At 35.7% G+C, this 12,892-nt stretch overlaps 1 protein-coding gene across 1 annotated transcript in view; it reads left to right on the top strand.

Annotated features, from left to right (window-relative positions):
- Positions 1 to 274: 274 nt before the first annotated feature.
- IL31RA (interleukin 31 receptor A) overlaps positions 275 to 12,892 on the top strand; it is a 27,537-nt gene continuing 14,919 nt past the window's right edge. Inside the window, exons 1-7 of the mRNA XM_009272521.2 lie at positions 275 to 326; positions 2,396 to 2,692; positions 4,081 to 4,201; positions 6,356 to 6,522; positions 7,948 to 8,099; positions 11,296 to 11,461; positions 12,469 to 12,551. Of these exons, the coding sequence (XP_009270796.1) occupies positions 275 to 326; positions 2,396 to 2,692; positions 4,081 to 4,201; positions 6,356 to 6,522; positions 7,948 to 8,099; positions 11,296 to 11,461; positions 12,469 to 12,551 (1,038 nt within the window). The remainder of the gene's footprint in view (positions 327 to 2,395; positions 2,693 to 4,080; positions 4,202 to 6,355; positions 6,523 to 7,947; positions 8,100 to 11,295; positions 11,462 to 12,468; positions 12,552 to 12,892) is intronic.

Here is a 12,892-nt window from a genome sequence, read left to right as displayed (position 1 = left end):
CCTCAGAAGGATTTCAGGTGCACTTATCTCTCTCTTCTTTACAGGAAACTTACACACTTATCATAGGAAAACTGCATCAAATTTCTCCCATCATGCAGGAAAGTAACACTTAGACAAAGCAATACTTGAACACAAGTGAGAAATGCTGAATAGCATTATTACCTCTTACAGTTGTTACAAAAATGCTTACAAAGTATTACAAGGGCATCTTTACTTAAAGTATATTACTTTTATTTTATGACAGCGTTTCCTGCCTGTAGTTACTGAAAAGGAAATGTTCAACTGTTTGATTTGGATGTTTGTCCTGCTCTGCAGCTCCATAGCAGGTATGTTTCTTGATTATTAGCACCTGTATTGCCATAAGAAAGTCTTCCAAAAGGTGACCTTCTCCAAAGGAAATTTTGAAGAGTTCTGAAAATGCAAAAACTGTATTTTAAAAATAGAATTTAGTAGGTGATTAAGTAGTGTACAGTATAGAGAGAAAAAGAAATTTATGGCACTCTTGATCTTCTCTTGTGGAATGTTAATTTTGATCATGATAGCCTGGATTTGTTTTCCTTTGTATTTAAAGTATTAAAAAAAAAAAAAAGTATTTTCAAACCTGCTTTGTTAATTGTTTCCCTCTTGCACAGGATATAGAGGGGGAATCTGCATCTGGAAGTCATATCATAGTGCAATTCTTGTTGGGTTGTAAAGGCTGGTAACTTTGGAGGTTTGCTGATGGAACAAATTAATGTTTATGTAATATATAAACACTTAAAATGCAGTTAATGTCTGCTGGTTTTGGACTGGTTCAAGTCAAATATTACCTACTCAGAGATTCATGCAATGACTAGTAATGTTCTCATTCCTAATTTTAAAAGTCACCTAACAATGTGTGACTATTGATTCATTTTTTTTAATTTTTTTTTTTTTTTAAATGTGGTAGTTCCACAGTCAGTTTAAGCTGGCACAGGTAACTGCTGAAGTTGGAAGAGCAGGTAGTTCCGCACTCCCTCCACCTCTCATCTCCCTCGCCTTCCGCTGGAGTGCATGTTTGTGTGGCTAGTTGTGATATGGTGAGGAATCTGATCTGGATGGAGAACCATGTTATTTTTTGCCAAGCTTTTATTTTTCACCTGTATCAGTGTCCTTTTGGTTCACTACGCAGGCACTACTTCTGGCATGCAAAGTGGGTAACAGCAGTGAATGAGTGGTTGAGAATTAAAAATGCTTCTGCCACCACTTCAAACTGATTAAGTTGAATAGTGTAGGTTAGAATAGGAAATCACAAGGACAGATTGAAATAATGACTTTGTGACAGTAATTGAAAGTTCATGTGCGATTTATCACATACAACTTAACACACAACAGTAATTAATTATATAATGGTATTTGTGTCTTAAATTGTTCAGGGACTACATGGAAGAGGAGCGCATATGTTTGTAGAAGCTTGAACAATATATGAAACAGTGCAAGTAATTGCTTACAACTGATATACAGTAAAACTTGTGCAGTAGAGTGTAAAATAGCCATTAGTATGACTTTGAAACATAAAGAAATTACTCTGAAACAAAAAGGACACAAAAAGAAACATAGAAAGCAATTTACAGTTAATATACCCAAAAAGGAATTACCAGAAAACAAGGAAGAAAGTTTAATATTTGATTCCCTTTCATTCTTACATTCTAGCAAAGAAATTCTATCTTTTAAAGTTGGTGGGTTTTGGTTTTATTTAACAGATTTATTTATGAAATTTGTCTTCAAGAAATAAGTAGCAGCAAAAAAATAAACAGGTAGCTCCTTGCAGGACTCTAGTGGGTGATTCTTGCACTGTTTGATAACTTTGCTGAATTCATTCATTCAGTCTGCTTCTGTGTTTTCTTTTTACGTGCATTTTGTGTACAATTCCTGTACTGTGTCTGGGAATATAAATTCTGTGACGGGTAAAAATACTAATGAGATATTGAAATACATTGCAGCTTAGTTGTAAATTTTAAACTTACAGTTTGATGTATTTTCTGATGTAGTAATTAGTAATGATAACATCTAAATGGTATGCATACCTTTTACATACAGGAATGTTTTCTAAGAACAGGTTTAAAAGACAAGAGTCTCTTTTCTTCGTTTTCAGCTATTAAAAACATTTGAGTTGAAAATTCTCCATTATTTCTGGGAAGGTATAGAAACATCATTCTTATACAATACCTATGGTAATATAGTATTTAAAATGAACTGAATTTCCAAACAGCAATATCTGATTCAAATGACTAACTGAGCGTTTTATTTGAACTCCATATGAAAAAGATCTAATTAAATGATCTGTAGACAACAAAATAAGTTACCATTTTTCCACTGGTATTTTAAAAGGAATTAGGTTATGTGATATCTTCGATTTTTTTTTGTTTGTTTTTAGATGAAAACAATATCAGAGATGCTGACATTTTTCCTTCATCTCCCGAAATTGAAAGAGGATCCACCCTGAAACTATTTTGTGTTCTCGGAAAACGCTACACACTTCACAGAAATGCAAGCCACATCATCTGGAAATTGAATCATGAATTGATTGCTCAGGAAAACTATGACATTGTGAACGAGACTGTATCTAGTATAACCATCCATAATTTCACTTACAGCAAAGCTCATGTGAAATGTTTCACTAAGTACTTGGGCAAAGAACAACTTTTGGTTCACACTGAAGTTAAATCTGGCTGTAAGTAGAAAAGCAGGAAAATGAATTTTAATATTTTTTAATAACTTACTGTAAAAATTTTACTTTTAAAACAACTACTTTTTTTTTTTAGCATGTGGCACTGTAAGACACCTGTATTCAAGTATCTTTTTTTTTTTCTGAAATAAAGCATGAAATTGCAGGCATTCCTTACTGACACTGGTCCATAACCTCTTTGACCCTGACTTTTGGTCAGCTGAAGCGAGTAGAGGTTTTCTGTTGAGTTCAGAGGGTACTGGTCTGTCCCTTTGGTTAAGTCTTTTGTCTAGCCTGGCCAACTTTAGCTTTCTCCAGGAAGGATTTCCTCTCTAATCCTCTGTTCCAAAGAAATTATAATTACCATCTCTTACAGAGAAGGTTACAGGATAAATATGTATACAAATTCTCTAATTTATTGAACGGATTAAGTCCAGATTATACTAAGGTATGCCTGGGGGTCCCATTCTAGTAAAGAAGCAATAAATGCAGAAAAATACATCTGTGGAATAAAAACCAGCAGAAGGTATTGCCTGTCTGCGAAGTTTAGCGTGCCATAAGCTTGTCAATAAAAAAAAGGTCTTTTGAGTGTTATATTAGGTGGGACAGAAAAGTACTACTTTGGAGAGAGGGCTTTTTCAATCAGTTTATTTCACTGGGTGCAGTTCTCTTCCTTTCAACTCCAATTTCTTCTATCGAGTGAAGAAGTCTGGTTTTAACAAAGAAGTCTTTGAGGGTGTTACATTTTTATGGATGACTTCAGACCGTAGAGATTGCAGAGGATTGTTTCCTTTGCGCTATCTTGCTTATAAGATAAAGAGAGTCCGGAATTAGCGAACTCTTCAAGGTCATATAGGTGTATTTCCCAGGAAGTTATCTTCTGCACTCTGAGGTCATGCAGGCTCTTGAGATTAGGGGTTTTCATAGGTTATGTGGTTAGACATTCTGGGAAGGAACCAAGAGGAGTTTTATCTTTCAGAGAATGCCTTTTCCTGAACTTTTGTGCTGTTTCTTTGTTTTCCTCTTACTCTCTGGACTGGCCTTGAGCTACAGGCATGTTGTGGGGGGTACACTTAGAGGTTCAGGACAATGTATGTAGTGGTTTGATATAAGATAGTTAATGAGTTACTGCAAAAATACCTTCAGGCCCACTTAGTTAAGTACTTCTGAGAAGTAGTTGGAGAAAATCTCCCTGTCTCCCCAGGGGAAGAAAGAGTGGTTTTGATTTTGGCTTTCTGAGGAGTTTTGAGGGCAGTAAGAAATTATAAAATGGAGTGCTATGTAGGACACTTAGTGAAGTTTGCCATAACTTGCTTTTTGACCAACAAAATCAGTTGTACATTAAAGTTACTTGTTTTTACTGGACTTTTTTTTTTTAACCTTTGTCACTGTAGTTCCACCGGACACACCAGGAAATATTTCCTGTATTTATTACGTTGAGACTGAACTTACCTGCACCTGGATTTCAGGAAGAGAAACAAATCTTGATACAAACTATACTCTTTACCGAAAAATGTAAGTATACGATGTACTGGGAACTGGGTTGCTGGGGTGAGATCACCAGTTCCCTTCCCTTCATATCCTGACTTCTGTTTAAAGAAAACCTGGAAACATCATGGAGTTCAGAGTCATGGCATTTCCTCAGTAAATTCAATTAATTTGGGGTTGGTAATGGTTGGAAATGTTAGTCTGGCACCTTTTTAGTACGCTGTATAAAGGAAATGAGCATTCTCAACCCAACATTCAGTAGACTAATGTTTACATCAGAATTGATACTCACTTGTTTCCTTGAAGTAACATTACTAATTAGATCAAAAGTGGAGTGAGCTTAGGTACAAATGGAGAATGGAGGCACTTTGTGGGAGTGTTACCCAGAAAATTTCTGTATTACTAACTGTAATTTTTTTGGATGGGTAAAAAAGATTACTTCCTCCTCTACTTTAAACAGTTCCCCGTTAAACCTATTAAAGCCCCTGTTACTCTGCTTGACACCAGTAGGATTTAACCTAGGGACCTTTGGAGTCATAAGGTTTCAGTGAAAGAACCTGGAGTTAGTTGTCCTTTTTGGATTGCTCGCATCTGGGGATTTGAATTTACAAATTTAGTGTTTTTGTGACCCCATTATAGAAGCATAAATACTTGATTCTTTCAATTTCCGTTGAATTTTAAATACTGTTTAGGAGCTTACTTTTTCATGAGTTACTGTGAAAATGGTGAAATCAGTGTTGTGCCAAGGCAGATCTCAGATACAGTTTTGAAGGTGATAGCACAGATACTGTCCCAAAGATACTTGTCAATCTGTTCTTCAAAATAGTGCTGCTTGTAGTGCTTTTTTTTCTGCCTAATGAAGACTATAGGTAATATGATTTCATGAAGAGTTTTCTAAAATGTCTAAAATTAATTCTTGAGAACTGGAAGGAATTCAGACTCCAAAGGAGACATTTTCTTATTGTAAGTTATGCTAGCGTATGGTATCTTCTTTATTTAAATGGTAGGGCAGGAAGACATCTTTAGTTTTATCTCCATTTTAGGCTTGACATTTTAGGCTTCCACCTTCATTAGGTGGAACTTTCTTATTCCTTCTAGTGTTTCTACATTTTATAACTTAGCTGAGTTTGTGAAACCATAAACTAGAACTGCTGTTGAAAGTAAGTTTCAATATTGTTGCTTCCTGTACCAGCACAAATTCTTCTTTAACCACATAGTGAATTGGATTGCAGAACTATTGCCAGTAAAATCTAACCATTAATTTTAATCCAGATAACTCTCCAGCTGAATTTACCATATGACTACAAAAGCATTGGTACAAGGGGGCAGAGGGCTGTGGATGGAAACAAACAGCCAGGCATGTTAGGGAAGGTAGGACTGCTTCCTTTTGCAGCAGTGCAGGCTTACAGTAGCTTAAAGATGTTCATGAAATACCAGCCTCAAACTGTTTTTGAGTTGCACGAATGGTCTGCTTGCTTACTGCATAATATGAAATATTTAACACAGGCCCCATATATGAGTTTTTATTTATTGAAGAATTTCTCTGTGGGTTGGTAAAATGAAACAAATTTCCTTAGTTTTGCATCCCACACTACTTATTATGAAAGTATATGCTGTAAAGACAGCATATTATCAGTGTTCTTTCAGGAAAATCTGTCAAATTTCTATTACCTTGTAATAGCTTGGCAGTGGTACAATTTGGCTTTTCTTTTTTCTATATTTAAAAGATGAACAAAAGCTTATTATCACATAGTTCCATGTGGCATGTGTTACTATCTATCTATATTTTTAAAGGAGGTCTTGTGTGGGAGTTACATGATTTCACTTCTCTTTGAGACTTTAATCTAATATAATAGTAGCATGTGGATGCCCTATTAAGGCATTTTTACTCTTCATTACTGCTCCTGAAAAGTTGTCTTGCTAATTGTAATTAAAACTAATTGAGTCTGTGCAGGCTATTTATATGCATTTCAGCAGCAGTGCAATTAGGAAGGAGTATTCGTTCGCACAAATATATGATCTAAGGAGATGTTCACTGATAAAAATGTCCTGCCACCTCAAAAACATATAAATAATAATTAAATAGTAACCCAGCAATCAGTTTGAATTATTGTGAGAAAATCCTCTAATTTCTAACTCCTTTTATTTTTCTTTTTTGTTTTTTAGGATGACAGAAGAAAGGGTGACTCTTCCAAATACAATGGGCTCCTGCCAAAGCAAAACAGAGTCATGTTCATTTTATTATCCAGATACTCCATATAGTAGTTCTTTTTGTTTTCAGGTGAAAGCTGAAAATATTTTGGGTGAAGCCTCATCAGATTGTGTTTCTATACCTATGGAAAAAATAGGTAATTTAAAAAAAAAAAAAAGAGTTAAATAAAGATAAAGCAATGTATGTTGAACTGACTGCATCCACCCCAATTCTTTTTCCCTCCTTATAGCATACAGGTTAGAGAACTGTGAAACAAATTGTGTGATCAAAGTTGCTTTACATAGAAGAAAATAATGAAAAAATAATTTTTCAATAAAATAGTTTTGAAACTATTATTTGGGTTTCATTTGGTTTTAAATTGGTTTCAGTTCTGAAGTGTCATCTAATTTTAATTGTTAGCTAAAATTACGAAGTCTCTGAAATTGCATTTAGGGTTATATAAAATGTTTCATCCTTCCCAATTTTTTTTTCATCAAAATTTGGATGCTTCAGATTTAGTTGAAGCAAGTCTCTTGTTATGTTTTAATTGATGGCCTTTCCATGTAAAATTCTTCAAACTGGTTGGTGCTACAGCAGCAATTTTCAGCAATTTCTTGGTCTTACCGAGAGGTGGTGAAAAATGATAGTGTGCTGTATTCATACTATGAAATGTTGAACTACAACAATTTTTTTAAGCTGATGTCTGATGTATCCGTTATAAACTACTAAGTTTTTAATTATTAACAAGTAAAGGCTATATACTAAAACTTTTTGTCAAACTAAGCGGTACTTGGACTGTACTTTTGTATTTTTGAGTGGTACTAGATGTCAGTGCAATATCTGGCTGTAAATGAATAGTGATATTATAATTTCTCCAGGTCCGCCCATCATTTACTCTCCTATTCTGCTTTCTGGTTAGGAATGTTAAAAAAACACCTGTTCTGTGATTCCCAGGAGCAATAATAATATTTTGTCTACCTCTTCTCCCTCTGTGCTGTGCTGCATTTTCCTCTGTTCATTTTGGTGTAGTTAATCAACAACCCTTTCAACTGAGTATTTTTGCTACAGCACTCCATCAGCTCTCTAGCCATCTGCTCATTACTCCCTGTGTTCAGACCTGCTGTGGCTCCTCATTACTTTCCACATCATCTGTACCTCTGTGCTAATCCATTCTTTTCCCATTGTCTCCTTCACAATTCCCTCCCCCTCAAATCCTTTTCAACTGAGTTCTTCCCTCATCTGCAGTTTGGATTTGACCTTGGCGTCCCCGTTCCGCTTCGTTTCTTTTCCCTGCTGTTGTCCCCGAGTAGTATTCTTCAGTGCCGATACAGATGAAAGAAATCTGCACATCTGTTTGAGAGCGGGTTTGTCAGCATTAAATCAGTTATGTGTGCAAGCTCTCTTATAGATAACTTCCCATATGTAGAGTTATGTCTATAAAATAGACCATCATATGAATACTCTGATAGGATGTACGTTATTGGGATAATAATTAAACTTTTTGGAACACACATAGACAGAGCAATTCTGAACTTTCATAGAAGCATTTTCCCCTGTTAATGTTTTTGTTTCTTCATTCTAGAGAAATTTGAACCTCCTGAAATACTTTCAGTTAAAAAAATCACTGGTGTAAAGCAATTGCTTACACTAACCTGGAAAATGCCTGAGAAAATTATCCCTTCACAAGATTTAATTTGCCGGGTTCAATATAGAAACTTGTATTCAAACTCTTCGGTAAGCTACATAAATTTTCTTCTGAATGTTAGCTTCTTTGTGACTAATTTCTTAATGTTATAAAAGGCTAAATAAAAAAAAGGCAACAAGTAGTTGGAAATAATGATTAAAACCTTGTTATTTTAGTGGAGCATGATTATGTATGCATGATCTTAAGATCATTGTTTTGTTGTCTAGGATTAATTGTTCTCTTCCTTTTGCTCAATGTCTGTTTTGGTACGTACAATACTTCTGCATATATTTCTGTGAAAGGCTAAGGGATGATCTTAGGCTAAGGGATTACACGATCAAAATATTTTATTTTCCTGTTGCATTCTGGTGATGAAAACAGCAGCATTTACTCCCAACCACAATAGTTGAATCAGATTAAGATACATTAATTTTCAAGGGAAAGAAAGTATAAATTTTGCAAGATGAAAAATAAGGGAAGTTATTTTTCTGAGTTTGTCTTTCTGACACTTAAATGGAACTATTACAGAAAAAACAGTATTTACTCATTTGCTTCTTTCAGATGGCCTATTCCAATACTCCTCAGTATGGAAGTGATTCTGTTTGCAGTCTTACTGTTCCCTCTTCCAAATTTAAGAATGGGCCAGGTTGCTTGGCTTGTTTTTTTAAGTTCATTAAACTGAGATGTCTGCCTTGACCTTACTATTTTATACTTTAAATGTGTGATTCTGGGAGAGAAGACTTCATCAGGGTAACTAACAGTAGCCCTCAGAGCTTTAAAAAAGTTCCTGGTAATAAAGGTGTTTCTAATTAGCATCCTCCTCACATTCTCATGGCAAGCATCTTTACTGAAGATATGACATAATTAGTTGTTGGATTCAGGATATAATATTTGGGATGATCTGATGGACAGGATGGCTCAGGTCCACCCAGGATATTAGAAACTGAACTAATATTTAAAGTAGCCCTCAGAGCTTTAAAAAAGTTCCTGGTAATAAAGGTGTTTCTAATTAGCATCCTCCTCACATTCTCATGGCAAGCATCTTTACTGAAGATATGACATAATTAGTTGTTGGATTCAGGATATAATATTTGGGATGATCTGATGGACAGGATGGCTCAGGTCCACCCAGGATATTAGAAACTGAACTAATATTTAAAAGACCCGTTCAAGATGTTTATCCTTCTGGAGTCAAGACACTGGTGTCCTTGTGATGCTTACATGCATATGAGATCCTTCCCAAATGTCAAAAATATTAACATTTTTGCAAAGTTACAGCATTATTGTGTATTGTGTCTATTTGTTAGCACCTGCATAAGAAATCACTTGCCTACTTTTTCACTATCAAATACGGTCTACATCCATTTTCTTCCTCAGAACTTACCTGCATTTTTCCAGACATTCTAGAGAAAAAATAGTAGCCATGATCAGTAAAGACAAAAATCCAGTGAGTTTAGTTCTGTAGGATCTGACAGGCATGATTCATAGTTTTGTCTGTAGCCAATCCAATGGCAATGGCCAACAAATACAACCTCAAACCATCAGTTAGATATAGGAGCTGTTTTTCTGTCTGTCAGCGCATACATGCAAAAAAAAAAAAAGTTTGAGCAAATGACAGATATTTTCTTGACCTTTTAAGCCTTCCTACCAAAACAATCTAAACAGTTTGCTATGAACTCTTTTTACTGAGTGAAAAACAGATAACCTATTTTTCTACTTGCATATACTAAGTTTCTATTATAATTAAATGTTGTTAACAGCCTTTGGCTAGTCTGGGGTGTCTGTAATTCTATGTCAGGTTCTAGAGGAGGTTGGTAATAGTTTTGAAGCCCTTTTTATTGCAGGTTGGCTGAAGAGTCTGTCACCTAGCAGTGGTTTGTAGATCCCTGAATACATTGTCATAGAAGCAGTTTTCTATTTTTGACAATGAGTTTCTTGAGATCAGAATGGACTAAAATTTTGTGTTTCATTAGGCAGTGCCCTTCCCATTATGGTGTTCAAAGGAGTGGGTGTCTGCATTTTGTATTGTTATAGTTTGATTCACTTTTCATTGGAAGGTTCAACTGGTGGAAGACAATAATTTCTTCACAGGTTTTTGGCCGACAATAATTTCTTCACAGGTTTTTGGCCCTGTTGTTGTAAATCTATGTAACATTACTACTTCAATTTGGATCCCAAGAGGGAATCTTCCTTATTCTAAAACTTACCTTTGACCTTGTTAGAATTTAGCTAGCTCGAACATTTATTTTGCATCTTTCTGTTTCAGTCATGTGAAATTTGAGAGGAGGAGAGTTGTTAATTATTGATTAATTTTTGCAATTTGGAAGAGAAGACATTAATGTTGGTGTGGTGATTATATCAATCCTTCAGTACACAAACACTTAAATCTTTCTGTAGTTCCTGTTGTTTACTTCTGGTTGTCAGTCCAGTTGAGTTGATGCATCAACTCCAATTCCTGGTTTTCATGTCTTCTTTCACCTTTTGTTTTGGAACAACAGTCTAGCTTCCGGCTTCCATCAGTGAGATGTGAGTGGGCTCCTCTTAAGACAAGGAAATTGCTCACCTTGTCATTATTTTACAAGAAGATTTTGCATCAGTTATTGCTCATACTCTTGTCATCCTTCATCACTTAAAGGCTCCCTCTTCCTTTTTTTTCTCTTGGTACCAGAATTTTCTGTGTTTTCATTGGTCTTTTCATTTTAATCATATGCTGATAATCTTTGGGATGGCCTGCAGCCACGCTGGTACATGGCTAAGAGCTAGAAGACCCTGTAACTCAGAAAAGAAAAACAAGAAAAGAAACAAGTACCCAGCTGGCTCACAAGCTGCAGGTGGTTCCTGCTTCCCCGGGGGTGCTTCTGCTGTGAGGTGGAGCTGTATCCAGGGCATTATGGTGATACTGGCTTTAGCAATACCCAGTTGCTTCCCACCAGTGGGAACTGCAGTCATCCAGCACCTCCTGTGCCAGCACAGCTGCTCTAGAGTCGCGTGTGAGCTGCACACGGTTCAAGCCACAGGTCGTTCAGTACAGACCTAGTTTTGGCTCAAGTTTTTCAAACCCCGGAGTTTTACAGGAAGAATGAAGATGCTACACAGAAAAATGAAATATGAAACAAGTAATTTTGAGTTTCAGAGGAGTGAGGTGGGAAACATGAAAACTGCATCCTTTGTGTTTTTTAAAAACTAAGTCATATATCTACATGCAATTTTATAGCAAGTAATTTTTGTTCATGTATCTACTTTCAGGAATTTGTCACTGTCCCACTGAATTCTGCAGAGAAAACAGGATCATGTAATCTCACAGGTCTGTGGGACTCCACGGAATATTCAGTTGCCATTCAGTGTATCAGTGTTATGTCAATATTCTGGAGTGAATGGAGTAGAGCGAAAACAGCAAGCACAGAAGAGAAAGGTAGGCTAACTAGTTAGTAAGTTTTTCTGTGGTTATACTCAGTACAGACCTAGTTTTGGCTCAAGTTTTTCAAACCCCGGAGTTTTACAGGAAGAATGAAGATGCTACACAGAAAAATGAAATATGAAACAAGTAATTTTGAGTTTCAGAGGAGTGAGGTGGGAAACATGAAAACTGCATCCTTTGTGTTTTTTAAAAACTAAGTCATATATCTACATGCAATTTTATAGCAAGTAATTTTTGTTCATGTATCTACTTTCAGGAATTTGTCACTGTCCCACTGAATTCTGCAGAGAAAACAGGATCATGTAATCTCACAGGTCTGTGGGACTCCACGGAATATTCAGTTGCCATTCAGTGTATCAGTGTTATGTCAATATTCTGGAGTGAATGGAGTAGAGCGAAAACAGCAAGCACAGAAGAGAAAGGTAGGCTAACTAGTTAGTAAGTTTTTCTGTGGTTATGCTTTGGGGCATTAGGATTTAATATTTAGAAATTTAGAATTCTGTTGTTTACACAGAACACGTATTTTGTTTAAATATAGAAGAGGGAGAACTGAAAGGCGAGCAAGGAGTGGAGGAGATTTGAAAGGTGATACAAACAACATAAGGCTAAGGAAGAAAATGGGTGAACAGACAGACAGCGAAGAGAGGAAAAATTAAGAGTGTAGATGGAGACTGAACGTTGCTAAGTAGGATGGTAGCAGAAATGTAGTGTAGCCAGTATGTCCAATAAAATGAATCATAAGCAGAGAAATTAAATTGCCAGTTATAAAACAAGACTAGAAAATCTCTAGAACTTAACAAATAAAAGAAAGCAAAAGGAAACTTATGGAAAGAGAGAAACTGTACTAATTAGGGAAAAAAGGCACAACGTTACACAATGGAAAACTTTTTAATAAGTTGCGCTCAGACTGTATTTTTGAAACCTTTTGATTGTTTTTGCCATCTTACACTATCTTTTTAATATAACAACAAATTTCAATATATTTTTGTGTCTTTACATAGCTCCTTCAGAAAAAGTGGATTTGTGGAGGGTAATTGAGTCTTCACACTCAGCTGGAAGTAGATCTGTACATCTTATGTGGAAGGTATATACTCTTTTTGTGAATTGATAACCCTATTGGTATCATGCAGCTGATGTTGCGTTGAGGTATTTTGGTGTTTTAGGACATACAACTGCCAGGGGGTTTTGCTGTCATCAGAAAAAACCTCACTGAACTAAAGCAGAATTGAAAAGGCTTTTGTTTACTGAATGGTAGATGAATAGAGTTTTGTAATCTGTGCAGAAAGGAAGGGTTTAATTGTGTTCAGATCACTGGAAAATCTGATTGAAAGTCCTTACAACTTCTCTTAAATAATACGGCTTACCAAAGCTGTGTTTAAATTCGATTTAATCTTCCAGTAGAGTGACCAGAGGTTTTTTGTGATT

This window comes from Aptenodytes forsteri, unplaced genomic scaffold (assembly GCF_000699145.1).
Source record: "Aptenodytes forsteri isolate BGI_AS27 unplaced genomic scaffold, ASM69914v1 Scaffold92, whole genome shotgun sequence".
Taxonomy (NCBI): domain Eukaryota; kingdom Metazoa; phylum Chordata; class Aves; order Sphenisciformes; family Spheniscidae; genus Aptenodytes; species Aptenodytes forsteri.
The sequence above is the reverse complement of the archived record's forward strand: the minus strand, read 5'-3'. Positions and strand labels throughout refer to the sequence as shown.